This window comes from Neophocaena asiaeorientalis, unplaced genomic scaffold, assembly GCF_003031525.2.
Source record: "Neophocaena asiaeorientalis asiaeorientalis breed wild unplaced genomic scaffold, Neophocaena_asiaeorientalis_V1.1 scaffold26, whole genome shotgun sequence".
NCBI classification, from domain to species: domain Eukaryota; kingdom Metazoa; phylum Chordata; class Mammalia; order Artiodactyla; family Phocoenidae; genus Neophocaena; species Neophocaena asiaeorientalis.
In genome coordinates, this window is record NW_020173108.1 from 3,953,073 (window position 1) to 3,975,723 (window position 22,651).

Here is a 22,651-nt window from a genome sequence, read left to right on the forward strand (position 1 = left end):
AGCAGGGGCCGTAAGGAACCAAGAAACACGTTTTCCCTAATCAGGGCTCACCTGCACTTCAGGCTGAGATTTTTCCTAGGGCTAAATAGCCACCTCCTGTCTGGGGGAGCCTTTCCTCCCAGCTCCCTCAACACTCTCCACATGTCTGCTTGGCACTTAGCTTCTTGTATTGAAAATAACTCTTGATGTATTTGTCTCTCCCCACTGCACCACAACATGGCCCTTGAGCAGGGAGCTGAATTTCATTCAGTTTAAAATTCCCAGTGCTCACAATACTAGTACGTGTTAGCTAACGTCGGTTGAATTGAATGGAATTGAATTCATCTAAGCCGGTTTCCCTGCCCAGCCTGCAGTGGTACCAGGAAAGGTAAACAGGGCTCCACACCCAGCTGTGCCCCCATCCTGGTGACCTTGAGCAAGCCATTGCATGTGCCAGATCTCATTACTCTATAACACGGGGATCATAAAATGTGCCATGTAGATTGGTACAAAAACTAAGTTGTCTCTTTCTATAAACTGCCCAAAGCTCTTCAGAGGAGAGGAGGAGTGTTGGGTTCAGGGTTTCTATAAATGTGAGGACAGTATGTCAGCCAGCCCAGTAGAATTTTACATATACAATAGGACTTGACAACACTGTCCATGTTTGTTTTTTAATAAACTTTATTTTAGAAGTTTTAGATTTACAGAAAAATTGCAAAGATAAATACAGAGAGTTCCCAAACACTCTGCACCCAGTTCCCCATATTATTAACATCTTACATTAGCAGGGTATATTTGCTACAATTAATTAACCAATATTAATGCATTCTTATCATTATTAACTCTATTCAGATTTCATTAGGTTTTGCCTGGTGTCGTTTTTCTGTTCCAGGATCCTATCCAAGATACCACATTACATTTAGTTATCATGTCACCTCTTGGCTGTGACAGTTTTTCAGACTTTTCTTCATAACATTGACAGTTTTGAGGAGTACTGGTCAGGTATTTTGTAGAATGTTCTTCCTTTGGGATTTGTTTGATGTTTTTCTCATTATTAGACTGGGGTTATGGGTTTTGGGAGGAAGATCACAGAAGTAAAGTACATTTTTATACTTTTCTGATTTTTAAAAATTCTGTGTCACTTCCTCCCTATCACCCCCTGACTGTGCCAAAACGCTGTTATTACATTGATAGTGCCAATTAGGATCAAGGAAATAGGTTCTGTTCTTGCATGTGTTACAGGAAATACTTCTCCCCAACTGGGTATCACTAGCAGGAATGGACTCTTCAGAAAAAAATCTCCCTGGAGAAGTTGGCTTGGAGCCGCAGACCAGAGGTTCTCATGGGCTTTTCATAGTGAGCTCAGATGAAGGGCCAACCAAAGGCAGTAAGTGCCCCCAGCACAGAAAACAGTACAATCCTGGTATTTGATCTGGTAGAAGCACTGCCTGAGAGAGTTTACCATCCTTTGTGAGGAGAGAGAGAGTGGAATACGGAATGACAAGTGATAAAAATATGGCCACAATCAAAGGCACTTGGTCAAAGAATCACACCTCTGCCCTCCTTCCGCAGGGACTGAAGCTTGGAGTGTAAAGACAGAAAGTGGAGAGTTTATGACTCTAAGACAGATAAAAGGTGCTGGCTAAGAGCATGGGCTCTCTCCTGGCTCTGCCACTGCCTCTCCCGGCTCTGCCACTGCCTCTCCCGGTGATGCTGGGCAAGTCACTCCACTGTTTGTGGCTTAGGATGACCTTCTCTGAAGGGCGGATATAATAGTACCTACCTTGTAGAGTTTTGTGAGAATCAAATGGGATGGTAGGAGTAAGCGCTTACAATAGTGCTGACTCAGAGTGAGTGCCTTAGTACATATCAGCTGTTACCATTATTATATTAAGATTAGAGTGGAGCTAATCTGAGAGGCATTCTCAAGTTAAAACCCTAAGGCTCGGGCTTCCCTGGTGGTGCAGTGGTTAAGAATCTGCCTGCCAAATGCAGGGGACATGGGTTCGAGCCCTGGTCTGGGAAGATCCCACATGCCACAGAGCAACTAAGCCCGTGCACCACAACTACTGAGCCAGCACTCTAGAGCCCACGAGCCACAACTACTGAGCCCGCATGCCACAACTACTGAAGCCCACGTGCCCAGAGCCTGTGCTCTGCAACAAAAGAATCCACCGCGATGAGAAGCCCGTGCACTGCAAGGAAGAGTAGCTCCCGCTCGCCGTCACTAGAGAAAGCCCGCGCGTAGCAATGAAGACCCAACACAGCCAAAAATAATAAATAAATAAATAAATAAATTCTTTAAAAAAAAAAACCCTAAGGCTCAGAAGCTTTCTAAATAAACTAGCTGAAAAAAACGTCAGATTTCTGAAAAAGATTCAGGAAATCTCTCTTTTAAAAAAAAGCCTCACTTACAACCCACATGTACCTGCTGGCTGGTGGAGAAGGCAGACACTTAGTTTCAGTTTCTCCAGCATGGCTGAGTTATACTCCCTCATGTCTTCTCCCACACGATTTAAACTTGGAATCATGTTCGGAGAGCAGTTAACCACGGCTAAGTATGCTGCACAATCGAGGGCTATGAAATGGAATCCAGCCAACTGGCCCTCACTGGAACAGTGAACTTGGACGCTGGCCACTGAGCCAGTCAGCTAATGACCTACCAACACAAACACGCTTCAACGTTCACCCTCGTCTCAGAGCTCTGGTAAGGCTTAGAGGAGCTCAGTTATGTGAAGGTGCTTGGTAATCTGTAAAGTGATTTTAATTGAGAAGCGTGCATTATCGTATTATCAGGGTTCTGTTCTGCTCTTTGCTCAGGTCTCCATCCCTGAAGAATGGGGCAAGAAACAAATGCAGTGATTTCGTTTCTTCACACACCCTCTCCCTTCACATTTAAACTCCAGGTATGATATTATAGATGGTGCAAGTGAATAGTAGTAACAGATGGGATTCATTGAGTGGTCAGTCTGCTCTGGTTACAATTCTAATCACTTTACATGTGTTAATTCATTTAATCCTTATAACAACTCTCTGAGCCAGGACCATTATTGTGCCCATTTTTATAGATGAATAAACTGAAATACAGAGAAGTTAAATGAATAGCTAAAGGTCAAATAGCTATAATGTGGCTTTATCAGTTGGGACTAGATTTGGTTGCATGTAACAGAAAACTCAAATAACATGGTTTAAACAAGTTAGAGTTTTATTTTCTCTTGAGTGAAAGAAGGTGGGTGGTAGGTAGTCCAAGGCTAGAATGGAAGCCCCACGATTCCTAGAGACTTGGGCTCATCTCTTTCTCTTCTCTAGCCGTCCTAGTGCGTGACTTCTATCCTCAGGTTCTCCTCAGGAGTCCAAGATGGGGATTGGAATGCCAGGCCTCAGAACTGTGTTTCAGTTAGAAGAGAAGGAAGGAGGGGGCAGAGGGCTTTCCCAGAAGCCCCACCTAACAACTTCCAGTGACATCTCATTGGCTACCCCTAGCTACAAAGAAGGCTGTGTTTTTGCTTGTTTTTTATTTGTTCATTTGTTTGTTAAGTTGAGTACATTAATCAAAGTTTTGTAACAAAGAAGGGGGAGAAAATAAATTTTGGACTGAAGTGCCATAAAATAGTTTTTCAGACTAGAACTGTGGTGCTGGTAGCAGGTGAAGACAAGGCTGTATTTCTGGTTTTATTTCCCACTTGCAGTAGTCATTTAGAAAAGACAAGGTGATACATGCAATTTTTAAAAAGTTAGAACTTTACGAAGATTTCCAGCTTTTTCTTATCCACAATTTCGAGTTATAATTGATGAGACTCTGTAACTTCATAGTATTTAAATGGTCTTTTCAGTATTTTACAATTAAAAGAAAGACAAAAGTGGTGTTTAGATGAAATAATTTTCTTCCTTATTTTTATTTTGAAATTTTAATCTGAAGGTTTTTTATCTACAAAACATTACTCTCTGGGCTTCCCTGGTGGTGCAGTGGTTGAGAGTCCGCCTGCCGATGCAGGGGACACGGGTTCGTGCCCGGTCCAGGAAGATCCCACATGCCGCGGAGCGGCTGGGCCCGTGAACCATGGCCGCTGAGCCTGTGCGTCCGGAGCCCGTGCTCCACAACGGGAGAGGCCCCAACAGTGAGAGGCCCGCGTACCACACACACACAAAAAAAACCATTACTCTCAGATTTCCCTTTCAAAGAGTAAATGTCCATTATTAGATCTTTCACTTGTCTTTTAAGAAAAGAAGGGAAAAGAATATTTGAATCAGATTTTCAGGTGATTTCTTGAGTTATACATGATTATGGCTAAAACCTTTCTTTTGACTTCAGTTTCTCCATTTGTAAGGTAGATATGTTCATTCATTCATTGAATATATATTTGTGGGCTTAGTAGGTGTTGGATACTTTATATATGATAGTCATTTTTGTCTCATTGTTAACAAAATAATGGGGTAACGTAACAAATTATTCAGAGTTTGTTACTCAGTGAGTACTTTTACAGTTAAATAGAAAGTACTTCTTTTCATACAGGTAAACCAAATTTGGAATATTGAAAAAAGAAACTTAAAACTCCTTCTGGAATCATGAGATAGAAAGATTTCAGCTAGGTACACATTACACATAGTAAAACGCGTACTGTGAATCTTTACATGAAAGGATACTAGAAGATAAATATTAACAATTTTCCTTTTTAAGAGTAAACAATATACTATGAAATGCCTGTGTGAAATACAGCCTCCCCACTAGCAAGCTGCCGGAATTCTAAAATAGATATATTTGCAGCAAATATTCTTCTCATTTATATTAATGTAGCTATATTGCTACTTCTCTAGGGAAGTACTTATAGTGTCACTGTGTTCCAGAAATTATGTTAGAAAGAAAATCATAGTAGAATCTTCTATAATGGGAAATGTCATAATAATGTTTCCCCTGATAGAATTCAAAATTGTGCATGTCTCAGTAAATGAAGAGATAGGAGTTCAGAGTCAGAGCGTGAGGCTGTGCTTGGGGTGCTGCGGTTTATTCTCAGTTTGTTACTGATTGTAATTACCTTCTGACACGGGCCACACCAGTCAAACTATGGAATTCCCCGTTTTCTTTTGCCAGAGTACATGGGCAGCAGTGTCTGTGGGGGAACCTCGGAGCTCCTGGGAGCTTTGGGACGTAGTTGAAGACGTGTGGGCATTAGGAAAGGGGCCGCAAAAGTGGTTTGAGCCCTTAAAAGAGAGTATATCTGTTTCACATCACAAAAGACTCAGATCCCTCCATTTTAATTATGGATTCAAATAAGAAGCAGATTGAAGTAAAGCCGAGTCATTGAGGAGAACTGAGGTAGCAAGAAGAGCCAGACTCTGAAGGAGATGTTCTGTGGGAAGGGAGTACATATCGTAGTTACAGAAAAGCAGCAGACAGGTCAATAAATACAATTATCAGTGTGCTTTCCCGTTGTGCCATTAATCTTATTCAGAAAAAGGTGCTCTTTTAAGGCTTTTAAGCATACACCATAGCTTCCCTCTGCCTTGGCTGGCCAGTTTGTAGGTGAAAATGTGGCTGCTTCTTGGCCAAAAGCTTGTCCTTCCTACTGCTCAAAGTCGACACTATTTTTATAGTATGATGCTTATAGAATCCCTTTCTTAGCATTTTCTTCTACTTTGCAAATTCCTTCCCAGATATTTCTCCCCTCTGTAATAGAATAGCAGTGCTCGAAGCCCTAGCAAATACTTAGATTAAGCAATAAGCCAGTGGCCAATATTGATGTTGTTAACATTTTTAACTTCAAATTAATGGAGATATGAGCTGTGTTCTTTGTTGAGGACCAGTGACACAAGAAGGAGATTTTTAAAATATGTCTTTGTGGCAAAATAAAACAAAGACACACTTTATCACTTTTGCCAGAGCCAATGAACTCTGCTATATGATAATCTTACACTAATTTCTTCCTCAGAATACACCCCCATCTTCTCACTCACTGCCCCCAAACCAATACCAGATCTGAATATCAGGTCCTGAAAATGGTCCCTTCTCCTTCCTCCTATATCTTCACTCCCCTAACTCTCACAAAACAAACAACCCTCTAAAATAAACAAGGAATTAGAGGAAGATGGTCATGAGAACCAGCCCATTTATCTTATTTCCAACACTGATAAGTAACTCCCTTTATCCCTGGCTTATAACATCTCAAAGAAACAATGCACTCAGGATCCTTCAGGATGGTTAAAAAACATCGATGCTGAGCTGTGAGGCAGGAGGAATAATACGAAGTGGACCTTTGCCCCAGGAGGATGACTGAGGTCCTGCAAGGAGATTCTTTAGCCTCGCAAAGAGCAAACTTCTGTGGCAGTAACACAACCAGGCATCATGATAGAAGCAGATCAAAGAAACTAAAAACGGAGTATGTGGTTAAATTATTTATGATGACGATGCAGCTGTATTGATCAGAGGCAGTTTTCTCTCTTAACCCTTCCTTCCCCGTACCTATAGAAGGTGTCATCCGCCAAAGAATTATGCCCCAATGTGAGCAGGTTGGGGGATAGGGGTGGGGTTAGTGGTTAGGACCTTAGTTAAGAGAAACCTGGTTATCCAATATAGTTCTAGCATATCTAATGACAAACAAACCAATGATCTCTTTGCATATCTCATTTCCTAGGAAAGAAATGGTATATCATTTCACAGTGTACCTTGCAGGAAAAAAAGGTTCTGCCCTCCCTATCAAGATCATATTACCTCAGCATCAAAAAATCTAATACAAAATTGAAGCTTTCAAAACACAGCATGGTATTAAAAGGACATTTATATTTTAAGAATCTTGTTTATCTTGTTCACTGCTGAACCTGCACTGCCAGAACACTGCCAGGCACACAGTAGGCGGTCAGTCATATTTAATGAATGAATGAATGTTGTTGGTATACATATCAAGACTCAGTGAATGGACGTGGGATGCAGGCAGTGCAGCCTCTGCTCAGCAGCATGTCTTGTACGACCGCAGTCTCCTAAGATAGCCTGAGTTGGCCATCCTAGGCTTCCTCCTGGGCCAAGTCTTGCTTGCTAGAGAAATAACAGTGTCCTCCGAGGACGAATTTAGGATATGTGCACGCAGTTCCAACTTTGCAATTTGGGAAACTCTGAGACAAGAATTGATCCTCTGTCCTTAAACAAACCACCCCAAAGCAGTTTGCCCCCCTCTTTGGGCCAAAGATTGTCTGTGATAAACTTCTGAAGAAAAGAAACTGCTAGAAAGTACAATATCCTTTTCACCTCAAGGGAAAGGGGACTTAAAAAGAAAACTCTTCTTAATGTTGCTGAGGTAACCAGCATTTCATTTGGAGAAAAAAAAAAAATCCTTATTCTGATGCAGAGGAGAAAACAAATGTTGGTAGCTGACCAAGTTGGTTCATTCTAAGAAGAAATTTAAAGGATTTATCCCCCAAAATAAAAAAAATAAAAAAATAAAATCTCAGGTAGCTGTAACTTAAAAAAAAAAAATGGAGATCTATTGCCCCACATTCTCAGGGTTAATACAGATCTATACTGAAAATAAACCATAGCATTTGTATGGTAAAAAAAAAAAATTATCCCAAATGGGTGTTGAAAAGTCACATAGGAAAGGCATATTGTGACATATCTCTATAACAGACAACTCTGGCTAATGTATTACTGCCTTTCTTCCTAACAGTTAACATTTTATGGAATTAAACCAAAAAGCATATTATGGAAAGGGAAGAAAATGTTAGGTAGATGTGCTTAGTTTTCTGGTGATATTTAAACTGATTGAAAAGTACTAGAAATAATCAGGTTCCAGCAAGAATCTAAAAATGGCATCAAGGCTTCCCTGGTGGCGCAGTGGTTGAGAGTCCGCCTGCCGATGCAGGGGACATGGGTTCGTGCCCTGGTCCAGGAAGATCCCACATGCCACGGAGCGGCTGGGCCTGTGAGCCATGGATGGCCACTGAGCCTGCGAGTCCAGAGCCTGTGCTCCGCAACGGGAGAGGCCACAACAGTGAGAGGCCCACACACCGCAAAAAAAATAAATAAATAAAAAATAAAAATGGCATCAATTTTGAGTTTTGAACAAGATAGAAGATAGAGCCATGCAAAGGCTTCTGTCCCTCCCATTCCAAATTTGTGGAAATGACAGATCTTTTTTTTTTTTTTTAATTCATAGTAGTACTAGAAAACAGAAATGAATACACTGGGCGGGCTAGAAATTATTATAAGGAATCCTGAAATATGCAAAGCAGATGGAATAATGTTAACAGAGAAAAGCTACTACCTAAAAACGGAAATGACTTCAAATGTGCTACTGACTCAGGGCAGATAAAGGGAACAGGAAGAATCCTAGGCCACCAGAAAGTGACAGTTGGATAAAGATGTTTAAAAAAAAAAAATGTGGGGTAGGGGGTACAATAAAAATAAAAAAAAAAGTGTAAAAAAAAAAAAAAAAGAAAGTGACAGTTGGGACAAATGTGGACATTAAAGCAAAAATGCTGAAGAACATGTTGGTACATCAGATTGAGTAATGTATTAATAGATTTATGTATCATAACCAAGCAGGATTTATCCCAGAAGAGGTTCAACACTGGAAAAAAATTAATATAATTCACTCTATTACTAGATTAAAAATGAAAATCATACATTCATATATATAGATGCCTCATAAAAGAATTTGATAAATTTCAACATGTATATCTAATAAAAAAATTCTTTTTAGCATAGTAGGAATAGAAAAAACCTTCTTAACCCAATAAAGGGTGTTATTAACCCCAAATCCTCAACCCCCAAGATCCTCAGCTACAAAGGTGAATTATTTGAATGGTTTCCATTAAAGTCAGAAATAAATCTAGAATGATTGTTTTCATTTCTGCTATCCAACATTATAATGAAAGTTATAACAAAATAAGAAAAAAAAATCTCTAAATATTGGCAACAAATAAGAAAAATGACCTATGTGTATTCAGATAATTTTTTTTTAATTCCAGGAGAATCAACTAACAAACTATTAGAAATAGTAACAGAGCCCAACAATGTGACCAGAAACAAGATCAATAGACAAAATCTTCAGCCTTAGACTGAATGTATGTGTCCCTTCAAAACTTCTTATATTGAAATCCTAAACCCCAGTGTGATGGTGTTAGAAGATAGGACCTTTGGTGACCTTTGGTATTAGAAGATAGAACCTCAAGAATGAGATTAGTGGCATCTATGAAAGAGATATTTTTCTTTCACGAAAAATGTCATGGGTATTTTGATAGGGATTACATTAAGTCTGTAGATTGGTTTGGGTAGAATGGACATTTTAACAACATTAATCTTCTAATCCAAGAACATGGGATATCTTTCCATTTCTCTGTGTCATCTTCAATTTCCTTCATCAGTGTTTTATAGTTTTCAGAGTTCAGGTCTTTCATCTCCTTGGTTAAGTTTATTCCTAGGTATTTTATTCTTTTTGATGCTATTTTAAATGGGATTTTTTTCTTGCTTTCTCTTTCTGATAGTTCATTTTTAGTGTATAGAATAGCAATGGATTTCTGTATATCAGTTTTGTATCCTGCAGCTTTACTGAATTCCTTGATGAACTCTAATAGTTTTTTGGTGGGATCATGATGTATAATCCTTTTTATATATTGCTGAATTTGGTTTGCTAATATTTTGTTGAGAATTACTGCATCTCTATTCATCGGAGATATTGGCTTGTAAATTTTTTTTTGGTAGCATTTTTGTCTGGTTTTGGTATTAAGTAATGGTGACCTTGTAGAATGAATTTAGGAGTGTTCCATCCTCTTTAATTTTTTGGAATAGTTTGAGAAGGTTAGGCATTAGCTCTTCTTTATATGTTTGATAGAATTCCCCTATGAAGTTGTCGGGTCCTGGCTTTTGTTTGCTGGGATTTTTTTTCTTAATTACAAATTCATTTTCACTACTAATGATCTGTCTGTTCAGATTGTCTATTTCTTTTTCTTTCTGATTCAGTCTCAGAACTGAATGTTTCTAGAAATGTGTTCATTTCATGTGTTTCTTCTATGTTTTCCAGTTTTTGGACATAGAGCTGTTTGTAGTATTCTCTCATATTCTTTGTATCTCTGTGATATCTGTCGTTATTTCTCCTCTTTCATTTCTTATTTTGTTTATTTGGATCCTCTCTTTTTCTTAATGAGCCTGGCTAAAGGTTTATTAATTTTGTTTATCCTTTCACAAAACTAGTTCTTGATTTCATTGGTCTTTTCAATTTTTTTTTGTTGTTGTTGTTCTCTATTCTATTTATTTCTTCTCTTATCTTTATTATTTCCTCCCTTCTGCGGACTTTGGACTTTGTTCTTCTTTTTGTAATTAGGTTAGGCTGTTTATTTGAGATTTTTGGTATTTCTTGAGGTAGGCCTATGTCACTATAAACTTCCCTCTTAGAACTGCTTTTACTGTATCCCATAGATTTTAGAAAATTGTGTTTCCATTTTCATTTGTCTTGGGGCATTTTCGGATTTCCTCTTTGATTTCTTCATTGTTCCATTGGTTTTTTTAGTAGCATGTTGTTTGGTCTCCAGGTGTTTGTGCTTTCCCCATTTTTCTCCCTGTAATTGATTTCTAGTTTAAGACTGTTGTGGTCTGAAAAAATGCTTGATATAATTTCTCTCACCTTAAATTTGTTGAGACTTGTTTTGTGGCCTAGCATGTGATCCATCCTGGAGAGTGTTCCATATGCACTTTGAAAGAATGTGTATTCTGCCATTTGGGGATGGAATGTCCGATAGATAGCTCTTAAGCCCAACTGTTCTATTGTATCAAGACCACTGTTTCTGTCTGGATGATCTGACCATTGATATAAGTGGGGTGTTAATAGTCCACTGTTATTGGATTATTGTCACTTTCTCCCTTTATGTCTGTTAATATTTGCTTTACATATTTAGGTGCTCCTGTACTAGGTGCATATATGTTAACAAGTATAATATCCTCTTTTTGTATTGATCCTAATGCCTTTCCTTTTCTTTTGTTATAAACTTTGTTTTAAAGTCTGATATGAGTATTGCTACCCCTGCTTTCTTGTCATTTCTATTTGCATGAAATATCTTTTTCCATCCCCTCACTTTCAGTCTGTGTATGTATTTAGCTCTGAAGTGAATCTCTTGCAAGCAGCATATAAATGGGTCTTGTTTTTTTATCCAATCAGCCACCTAATATCTTTTGATTGGAGCATTTAGTCCATTGATATTTAAAGTAATTATTGATAGCTACATACTTATTGCTGTTTTGTTACTTGCTTTCTGGTTGTTTCTGTATTTCTTCTCTTTTTCTTCTTTTAGTTTCTTCTTTTGTGTTTCGATGATTTTCTTTAGTGGTGTGCTGGTGTTCCTTTCTCTCTGTTTTTGTGTATCTGTTGTAGGTTTTTGATTTGTGGTTACCATGAGGTTCATATACGTTGACCTATAACTATGTCTACTTGTTTCAAACAAGTAGTCCTTCAGGTTCAAACATTCTAAAAGATCTACATTTTTTTACTCCCCTCCCCAACATTTTGTGTTTTTGATGTCATATTTAACAATTTCATGTTTATCTTTTTAATAATTATTGTAGTTATAGTTGATTTTATAATTTTTTGGCTTTTAATTTTCATACTAGCTTATTTAAGTGGTTGATCTTCAGCCTTTACTATGTATTTGCCTTTCCTATAGAAGACCCTTTAAGACTTCTTTTAGAGTAGGTTTAGCATTGATGAACTCTTTTAGTTTTTGCTTGTCGGAGAAGTTCTTTATCTCTCCTTCAATTCTAAATAATAATCTTGCTGGGTAAGGTATCCTAGGTTGCAGATTTTTCCCTTTCAGTTCTTTGAATACATCATGCCACTCCCTTCTGGTCTGCAACGTTTCTGCCGAAAAATCAGCTGATAGCCTTTTGGAGTTTCCCTTGTATGTGATTCTTTGTTTTTCTCTTGCTGCCTTTAGAATTCTCTCTTTTCTTTTACTTTTGCCATTTTAATTATGATATGTTTTGGTGTGGGTCTGTTGAGTTCATCTAGTTTGGGACACTCTGTTTCCTATACCTGGATATTTTTTTCCTTCTTCACGTTTGGGAAGTTTTCAGCCATAGTTTCATCAAATACATTTTCAATTCCCTTCTCTTTCTCTTCTCCTTCTGGGACCCCTATAATGCAATTGTTGGTACACTTGATGTTGTCCCAGGGGCCTCTTAAACTGTTCTCATTTTTTTAATTTGTTTTTCCTTTTGGTGGTTGATTGGGTGATTTCCATTATTCTGTCTTCCAGATCACTTATGAGTTCTTCTGTATCACCTAGTCTGCTGTTAATTCCTTTTAGTATGTTTTTCATTTCAGTTATTGTATTCTTCAGCTCTGACCTATACTTCTTTATGTTTTCTAGTTCCTAGTTAAAATTCTCATTGTGTTCATCTATCCTTTTCCATACTTCAGTTAGCATTTTTATTCCTAATTCTTTGAATTCTTTGTCTGGTAAATTGTTTATTTCTGTTTCATTTTTTGTTTTTTCCCAGGGATTTTCTCTTGCTCTTTCAATTGGGACAAACTCCTTTGTCTTCTCATTTTGTTTGACTTTGTCACTCTGAAATTGGGTGAAACAGTTACCTATTGTGGTCTTGAAGGAGTGTCCTTATGTGGGAGCATCCTCACTCAGTCTGTGTGTGCCCAGTGGCTTTGGTGGGGGGAGCTGAATCTCATGTGATCATGAGTCACATCTTTCCCCAGGGTGTGCTGGTAGCTATCACCATGGTAGGAGGTGGGGCTTGAGATGGAGCGGCTAGGGCTGGAGCCAGGTGTGAGCTAGGTCTTCCCATCTTTTCTGTGACCATCATCACCCTATCAGCGGTGGGGTTGGTCCCAAGTTACTGGAACAGAAATCTTGAGAGTTGGGTCTGAGCTGGTTCTGTCCCCTTTAAGTGTGTGCTCTCGCCCCTCCCAGCACCAGTACCCTCACCCCAGAGGGAAGCAGTGCTGGAGCAAGAGGGGCTAGTGTGGGCACTTGGCATGAGTCAGGGTGTGGCCTGTGGCAGTCCGGCTGGGGTCAGAGACCCAGACTGCTTCTGATATGCTACCTATGTAAGCACCAGTAATGGCTGCCCCCACCCTGCTCAGATGTCACATCAGCCACATTTTTGTCTCACTGCAGAGCTCTCTCCTTGGGCCTTGGCAGACCTTGCCCTAGTGTAGAGCTGTGTCATGATGCAAGTGGCTGGAGCTATCACTCATCTCAGGCTGGGGTACATGCAGGGGCAGTGGTATGCCGTCTCAATCCACTGTCTCTGCCCTGCTTCAAGAGCAAGCAAGTGTTCGCGCACTCTTCACAAGTGGAGTCCAGGCTTCCCACAGCCCTCCTGTTAGTGCCGCCAGCCCTCCAACCAGGCAACGGGGCTTGTCTTCCCTGTGTTGGACCCCAGGGCCAAGGCGCCCAATATGTGGCTTGAACCACTCACTCACTCCCAGGGCAAGTCTCCACCTGTGTAATCTCCTTTTTCCTCTGAGACCTCTCCCAGGAGTGCAGGTCCCAACCTGATTCTTTCTCTTCCCTTTCTATCTGATTCTGTGTGTAGCTTTCTTACAGGCTTGGTTGTACAGCAGTCCTTCTGCCAGTCTCCAGTTAGTTTTCAGTGAGAATTGTTCCACATGTAGTTGTATTTTTGATGTGTTCGTGGGGGAAGGTGAGTTCCCCCTCCTACTCTGCCATCTCGACCTCCTCCCTTTCATCACTGATTTGAAATATCACCTTTATTACTTAGTAAATCAACAGAAATCATGTAAAATCTAATCATAAGTTTTAATCTAGATTTTCTATTCTGTGTTATTGACCTACTCGTCTATTCTTATACCAGTTGTTCTAATTATTATGGCTTCATTTTTGTATTTGCTACAGCATTGTACTTTTGTAAATTGTCTTGACCAATCTCTCTCTTGGCATTTCTCTCTTTTTAAAAAAAAAAAAATTATTTATTTATTTTGGCTGCACCGGGTCTTAGTTGTGGCACGTGGGATCTTTGTTGTGGCATGTTTAGTTGTGGCATGCGGACTTCTTGGTTGCGGCATGCAAACTCTTAGTTGCAGCATGCATGTGGGATCTAGTTCCCTGACCACAGATCAAACCCGGGCCCGCTGCATTGGAGTACAGAGTTGTACCCACTGGTCTTTTGAATTAATTTTAGAAGTAACTTGACATGTTTCTAGAAAATCCTGAAAGTAATTTTATTGTGATTATTTTGGATTTACAGATTAATTAAAAGACTGAAGAAACATTGCTAACACATTGTCTTACAAATATACTAAAGGAGGTCTTCAGAATGAAAGGAAATGACTACAGATAGCAGGAAATGATAGGTACCAGAAATGATAAACTGTGAATAAATAAATTGTGTACATATATTTTTTCCTCCTCTCAATTTCTTTAAAAACACAGCAATCTTGTCTTAGATTGTGTAAAGCAGTAATTATAAGAATGTATTCTTGGGTTTATAACATACATAGGTGTTATACATACATAATATGTATGGCAGTGGAGGGAGGAGGATTGGAACTATATTGTTAAGTTGCTGTATTTTACTGGTATTAAGTCAGTATTAACCCAAAGTAGATTGTGCTCAGTTAATATTTATATCATAATTCCTAGAGTAACTATTTAGAAGTAGTAATTTTGTTAAAATCAACAGAAGAATGAAATAGGTTCACTAAAAAAAGTTCAACACAAAAGAATATAGTAGAGGAGGAACAGAAGAAGAACAAAGACCTAAGACATGGAAAACCAACTTTACCTAGCTGATTCCTGGAATGCTGCACCCAACAGAAGAATACACATGCCTTTTAAGCATACATGGAATATTACCAAAAACAGATAATATTTTAGGAAACAATCAGTAAACTACAACTCAAGAGCCAGACACTTAATTTTTTAAAACCATCTTTAAGTGTGCAGCTCAGTGGCATTATGTACATTTGTAGTGTTGTGCAACCATCACCATTAACTATACCCCAAATTTTTCATCATCCACAGCATAATCTCTGTACCCATTAAACAGTAACTCCCCATTCCCCTCTCCCTCCGGTCTGTCTAATCTACTTTCTGTCCCTATGAATTTGCCTATCGTAGACATTTTATATAAGTAAAATTATATAGTATTTGTCCTTCTGTGTCTAGCTTATTTCACTTAGCCTAATGTTTTCAAGGTCTATCCATATTGTACCATATATCAGAAGTTCATTCCATATTGTAGAAAAAAATATTCCATTATATGTATATACTACATTTTGTTTATCCAATCATGTGTTGATCAACACTTGGGTTGTTTATATCTTTTGTTTATTGTGAAAAATGCAGCAGTGAACACTTGTGTACAAACAAGTATCTCTTTGAGTCCCTGCTTCCAGTTCTTTTGAGTATCTACCTAGAAGTGGAATTGCTGGTAGTCTTATGTTTAACTTCTTCAGGTACCACTAAACTGTTTCGCACTGCATCATTTTATATTCCTATCAGCTATGTACAAGGCTTCCAATTTCTCCACATCATCACGAAGACTTATTTTCCATTTCTTTTAAATTATAAGCATCCCAGTAGGTATGAAGTGGTATTGGGTTGCATTTCCCTAATGACTGATGATGGTTGAGCACCTTTTCATGTGCTTATTCAGTTGCCTAGTTTTGTAAATAAATGTTTATTGGAACATAGCTTCACCCGCTTGTTTATCTATTGTTGACTGTGCTTTCATCAAAAAGACTGTATTGCTGCAAGTGTTAAATGTTTAACTAATATCTCACCCAGTAAGAGAAGGTTTGCTAACTCCCATGTTAGCCCATAAAAAAGCCTCGATATATTTTAAAAACATTGAAATAATTTTTAAAAATGGTATTTGTTTAAAACTGAATTAGATTAGAAATCAACAGGAAGAAATATGGGAAAACTATTTAGAAATTTGGAATAATTTGGAAATTAACATATTTCTAGATAGCCTGTCACAAGGAAAAATTAGAAAATATTTCTAAATGAATAAAAACAAACCCACAATGTGTCAAAATTTATGGAATGTAGTTAAACCAATATTTAATGGTTAAAGATGGACTGTTTCTCTGCTACTATTGGAATGAGGCAAGGATGTCAACTCCTGTCACTTATATTCAGTATTATAATGGAGGTTCTAACTAGAGTTATAAGGTAAGAAAAATAAAGGCATACAGACTAGAAAGAAAAAAGTAAAACTTTCTTTAATTACAGATTAATGAATTTTACAACATTGCAAGATACAGTTTATTATGCAATTATTAGTTGCATTTCTCTGTACAAGCAATAAACAGCCCAAAAATGAAATTAAGAAATCAAGTTCATTCACAATAATGATACTTAGCAATGCATTTAACAAAAGCAGTGCAATATATCTGAACACTGTAGAGCACAGCTAAAAGAAATTAGAGAAAATCTCAATAAATGGAGAGATATTCCAATGTTTTAGAACTGGATTATGAGATGATTGCATAACTCCATCATTTAATAAAAATTACTAAACTGTACACTTACAATTGGTGAATTTTATGGTATGTAAATCATACCTCAATAAAGCTGTTAAAAATTTTGGTTTTTTAAATGACCTTTCTACGTATAGGTGCTAGGATGCATTTGTGTCAGAAAGCTACATTGTATGTTTCCACTTTTGAAATAAAGACTGTTGAAGTAAATATGAGGATTTATTAAAACCAGGATATTTTTATATTACTAATTCCAGTCTCTAACTCCTAAACTGCTAAACATTCATCATCATAGATTTCAACTTCTAAATTTGTACAATTATTTATTTGTGTCCACAGCTAAGAAAAACTTGGAATGTGTATTTTTTGTGTTATTTGTTAAAACTATTGTGTTATGTTGTTTACTATAAGGAGGAGAAAGTAGGGTGTCATGGATGAAAATGAAGCCAAAAGCTGTGGCTCTCTATAGGTTAGAGTCATTTCAGGAATCCGCATGGCAATTAAGCAGTTATATTGAAAAATTTTCTCCATTAGATGGAAACTGACAATTAGATTTCCCACAGCGAGGGACTCTTTAATATTGCTAGACTTCTCAGTGTGAAAAATTCACACGTCATGTAATCCCTCTATTAAATATCTTTCTTTTAGGTGGGGAATTTCCCTGTGAAGCAGCATCTGTCATGCTACTTTTATTATTTTTGAGAAATGTGAATTAACTTTTTTCTTAATTTTGGTTCCTATGGGGAATGAAGTTAGATATTAATCTGTATGATATTAATCTTATTTTGTTCTTAGAAGTAAGAGAAATAATAAAGCAAATTTTGTTTGGCACCTACTGACTGATCCTGTGTCTTTGAAGTCTGTACAGAGAATTTCAAGGGAAATGTTAATGCAGTCTTCATTTTGTATGCCTGTCATCTTTGAAAGGTTCTTAATGTTCCATAGTGCTATTCGCTCAGTGACTAAATAAAGAGTGGTAAATACCACCAGGCATCTGAGTAAATGTTCGGTGTCCAACTTGTGGGCACCAATGTGGACTCTTATGGGCAGTTCCACTTCTTGCCACTACAGCAGCTGATTCTAAGACCCTTGCCCCCAGCCCCATCTTGGCCTTGGGTGGGAATCCAGGCAACTGTTAAGCATATTTTGCCTGGAGTATTTCCTAATAGCAAGTGATCGGGTGGACAGAGCTTTTATAATAGCAACTTATTCAGGGAAAAGAGGAGCAGCTAGTGCTGCCGGATGGTAAAGGGATCCTTAGATTGGAGACATTAGCATTAAGAGGAGGAAGAGGTTAGAGACCATTTAGTTCAAAACCAGTCATTTTACAGAAGAGAAAATTGAAACTCAGCAAACTGGGACTTCCCTGGCGGGTCCAGTCCCTAGCCGGGGAACTAAGATCCCACATGCCGCGTGGTGCTGGCAAAAAAGTGAAAATAAAGAAGAAAGAAACTCAGGAAACTGAATGGACTTACCCCAGGGGTAGCAGAAACCAACAGTTTCCTACTCAGTATCTCTTTCTTCTTCTTCCTCACTAATAAATCCTTGATTTTGTTTAGAGTGACAATGTTCCCAGAGTAAAATAATCACCTTCCCAGCCTTCCTTGTAACTATGGGTGGACATATGTCCTTGTTCTCATACGGGAGATGTAAGTGGAGGTCATTGGATGGGGTTTTGGGGGTAAGCTTTTTAAGGGGAAACATTTGGCTTTTTTTGTTCCTTTGTCTCTCCCTCCTTCCTGCTTGTCATGCCTGACTTAAGACTAGTTTGGCTCTAACATCGTGATTTTTATTATGTGCCCAAATACTTTCTGGGTGTGAAAAACTCTCTTTTAAAGCAATACCTCTTTCTGGCAATCTGTCAAGTATTGCTAATATTGGGGAGGAATGCATTCATGGATGCTACAGACCTTACTTGAATTCTGTTTAGTTTTCCTTATGGAAGCAAAGGGCATACACAAGGTTCTGGAGAACTTGAGAAGGACAAGAAGCTTCTAAACAGGAAGCATTATGATTTTGTCTTATCTCCTACTGAGCCCAACTGTGAACACCCAACACATTAACTTTTGCTGCTTGCTCTAAGAGGCGATCGGCACCAACTTAGAAAAGTAACACACTGAAGAGGGAGCAAAGTTCTAGTGGAAGAAGAGTCAAGGAGCAACATTATTGGAGCTTTACGTGCAGGAAAAAGAAGAAAGAAATCATTATATACTTTTGGATTTCTGGACCAGAGAAGAGAAATCAGAAAATGACCCAAAGAAAAGGCAAACTAGAAAAACCCCTAAGGGAAATGGTTTCATTCTTGCAGTAAATCTTATAGTTGTGTCTAATCTAATCATAGCTGGCATTTCTTTTCTTTTCTTCTTTCTCTCTCTCTTTTTTTTTTTTTTTAAAAAAAAGGGCATGCCCTTTTTTTTAAAAAAAAGGGCATGCCCTTTTTTTTAAAAAAAAGGGCATGCCCTTTTTTTTAAAAAAAAGGGCATGCCCTTTTTTTTAAAAAAAAGGGCATGCCCTTTTTTTTAAAAAAAAGGGCATGCCCTTTTTTTTAAAAAAAAGGGCATGCCCTTTTTTTTAAAAAAAAGGTCATGCCCTTATCACTTTCCTCCTTTTCAAGAAAGATAAGAGACTGCCTATAGTGGAGGAATAGAGTAGTCCTGACTTTGTTCCGCCAAGTTTTCTTCTCAAGAGAAGCAAAGATAGGTATGAGCGAAGCAGGGAGAAGACTAAGAGGCCGTTTCAGCTGCAGCCTCCTAGGGGAGCTGCTATTTTAAAAAGAAGTATAAAATGTGAGAAACATGCACTGAATGTTTAACTCAATCAATGAAATAAATAATTGGAAAGTGAGTTAGTCGTAACTAGGAGTGAGAATGTCCAGGAATCTTGCTGGCAGGAATCCTTTTTTTTTTTTTTTTAAATTAAAGGAAAGTTGAGTATCAAGAGGATATAGAGATACAATCGACCTTACACACTTAGAGTGTTTAAAATACAATCCTGGTATTTGTTCTCATCTCAGAAGCGCTGGCTTGGTCTTTGTTACCTATTGGATTTCAGGAAGGCTGACTTGAGATGCGGCGTTGCCGTTTCCTGGGCCCTCACTTATTTTTTTTCCGGCGCTGTCAGCCAGATCCTTTGTTGTGCCTGCTTTGCATTCATTCTCTCTGCCCTCGCACCTCCAGACAGTGGGGTGAGGATTTTTCCTGGTCCTTGCGTTGAGAGCTCCAGACAGCCACCGTCTCAGCCATCGCATAAAGGACGGCTTTAACTATCCAGTGGGTGTCCGGGCTGGGGCGGCGCCACGCCGGGAGCAGACAAGCTTTTGTGTAGGTGTTTGTCTCCGCAGCCTTCCGACCCCTGGCAGGAGGCGCGGGCCGCGATCCCCGAGGAGGCGGGGCCTCCGCGCCCTGCTCCGCCCGGTGAGGATTTCACGGTCGCCACCGCCGCCGCCGCCCTCGTTTGTTGCGTTACGTCGCCCTGCCCGGAGCTAAGAACGCCAGACGTGGCTGCCCAGGAGCCCTCTATGGCCTTCATCCCACCCAACCCCGCTTTTTGCTTTTTCCCCCCGCTTTCTCATTTTTCCTCGTTAACAGCACACAGGCGGGGCGCTTGGCAAAACTCAGACTAAAAACAGAGCAAGAGAGAGAAAACATATTCGATGCACCTGCCTGGTTCCTCCCGAGTTTGCGAAGGGTCGTAACCATGTCTGAGTCGGGGGACATAAGTGAATTTGGCTACATCATGGAATTGCTAGCCAGAGGCAAGGTAAGTGCCGTGGCGCGCGGAACCGCGGACTGGGCCCCCACTCCAGGCACTACTCAGCCTGTGGCCCCCACTCCAGGCACTGCTCGGCTTGTGGCTGTAGGCGTCCCGGGCCCTTGAAGCCGCCGGGGAGGGCGGGGCTGGAGTCCCAGGTCAGCGATCTCAGCCAGGGCGCCCCAGCAGCTGCAGAATGCAAAGTAGACGCTTTTTTTTTTTTTTTTTTTTTAATTGCGCGGCACTTCTGAAATGAGCCAAAAGGCACTTGGCCAGCTGGGCGACCGCGGGGGCTCTCGGGACGGCGAGGGTCAAGATCTCAGCCTGCGAAGATGGGGAGGAGGGTCGGGCATTGGCCAGAGGGCTCTCCTTGACGCACCCAGGGCTCCTAAGCGTGGTGACATCGAGTGGTTGACGTCGCCCGTCCAGGCGCGGAGCGCAGAGGGAGGGTCGGACCAGACGGTGGATAGGCGAGGAGGGTGGGATCGGGTTCAGCAAGCAGTCCGACCTTATGGCGGATAAATAGGAAACGAACCCCCGTTCGCCAAGCCTTGGCGTTATCAGCACTCCTTCCAGGTCCTTGGCCGTTGTCCCAGGTCGGGAACATTTCAAACATCCTTCCTTTGGTGGGAAGGAGGAGATGCTAAGGCACCGGATTTCAGCCAGGCACCTGTCCCGGAGACCTGTAGAAACCCAGGCTTGCGCTGTCGGTGACGCGTGGTGACCGCGCCCTCGGCCGGGCCGGGTGGCGCCGCGCCTAAACTGAAAGCCTTGCGGGGAGGCGGGCCTCCGCGCTGCCTCAGAGAAAGTGCCTGGAGAGGCACCTAATTGGTTTACAGGCGGGAAGTGTCGGGAAATGAGAAGGCTGCGCGGTGCGCGGCCTGCCGGGATTCGCCTGTGGCTAGAAGGCGAGAAACGGCGTCTGCGTTTGTCTTCTGCACCTGGAGTTTCGAGAAAAGGTTGTGGCCCTGCACACGGTCATCAGAAAGGATAAGGATGATCTGCAGCTCTGGTGCGAGCACCTGAAACATCAGTCTCATACCTCACTAACCCCAACTCCGTGGATGCTTCAGGCCAGACAGTCCCGCGGCTCCCGGGGCTGGGGAACCGGTTAACGCCCTCCCAGACGAAAGCGTCCCGGGCAAACTGTGAGCCTCCCTGAATTCTCTCTCCTGTTCTTCAAACACGGAACACACTCTTCCGAAACAGAATACTTACTAACATTTCGAAGGTAGAGGCTGTGCTTCGGGCCATCTCTATCATTTACACCACGGACCAGAAGTACAAATGGAGGACCCTGGTTCTACTTTTCTTCGAATCCTGGGGCTCCATCCTACAACTCGAGAAGCCTCCTGCACATGCATAGGGACATCCTGACCAGCATCTCCAAGCTCCTTGTCGCCCCAAACAGCTTCCCCTTGGCCACCAGCACCCTGCCCCTCCCCGCCCCGTCTGGGATGCGTACTACAGCCCTCTCTACCCTCTGGAGGACCGACCCTGGGGAAAGAAGTCCAGAAGGAGGTGCTGGCCCTGAGCGAGAAGGCTTGCCGCAAGAGGGCCAGAAACTGGCCCTCTAAAGCACACAGCAGGACCCTGGTTGCCTAGGAACTCGGGGGGCGGGGGGCGGGGGGCGGGGAGAAGGAAAGAGGATGCCTTTTGTTGATTGTAAAATAAATGTACCACTCTTGATGGGATCGGAATAGGATGATGGAGAGGTGAGTTTAGGCCCGTGGTGCTCAGACATTCTTCAGAGTAAGCCAGAATTGTGTTAGTTGGTTAATAATACTTTCCTTCAATAGCAGGCAACGCTTGATATACGGAGAGAATAGTTTTGAGGTGGGACCAGGGATCTGCAAGTTGACATCCCAGGTGATTATGAAGCAGGCAGGTGAACTTCTCATGAATACTAAATGGGCGAGTAGGGCAGAACCGTTAGTGAACCCTTAAAACTTCTTAGAATAAAGTCAGGTGAACAAAAACAACCTCTCAGAATTAGCATTGTGTTTCACAATATGCTCACTGTAATGAAAAAACAGAACCCAAATAACCTTCTGGCTTCATCCACTGAATTTCTCTGCCTCGCTCTCCAGTAGGCGGACCTTCTTCACTAGGTTTCAGTAATGGGCCTGCAGCAAAAGCAGGAGCCGGAGGTCAGCTGACTTCCAAAGTTAGACAGGCAGGTATCCCTGTGAAATCTCTGGAGTTGGGAAGTAGCTTCTCACAGTGAGATCTTAGGACAGTTCCTCCCTCTGCCTTTTATTTGGCGGGGTGGGGCGTGAGGGGTCAGGAGTAGCCTCCTAACCATTACAACTCAAGCTTATTCTCTGCCCACTTTCCTCACAGCTCCGCCCCCTAACTCTATTTAAAACCCTGCTTATATATGTGATTATACAGGATTTGAACACCGAATACCTCGCTGAGTATTAGCCAAGGACTAGCAGACCTTTGACTTGCTTTATTTTCCTCTGAGAAGTTAGGTT

General features: G+C 40.7%; 1 protein-coding gene and 2 non-coding genes across 4 annotated transcripts in view; 2 read left to right on the plus strand and 1 right to left on the minus strand.

Moving 5' to 3' along the window:
* The first annotated feature begins 18,802 nt into the window (after positions 1-18,802).
* Positions 18,803-18,987, plus strand: LOC112398710 (small nucleolar RNA SNORA81). The gene has a single exon (XR_003003048.1). It is a non-coding gene; the product is annotated as a small nucleolar RNA SNORA81 (small nucleolar RNA).
* LOC112398709 (small nucleolar RNA SNORA81) lies at positions 18,820-19,005 on the minus strand. Its single transcript, XR_003003047.1, has one exon. It is a non-coding gene; the product is annotated as a small nucleolar RNA SNORA81 (small nucleolar RNA).
* A 1,112-nt stretch (positions 19,006-20,117) lies between these two features.
* The window catches only part of TRIM36 (tripartite motif containing 36), a 49,271-nt gene continuing 46,737 nt past the window's right edge, over positions 20,118-22,651 (plus strand). For both annotated transcript variants that reach the window (XM_024743375.1, XM_024743374.1), the window contains exon 1: positions 20,118-20,180. In XM_024743375.1, the coding sequence (XP_024599143.1) occupies positions 20,118-20,180 (63 nt within the window). The remainder of the gene's footprint in view (positions 20,181-22,651) is intronic.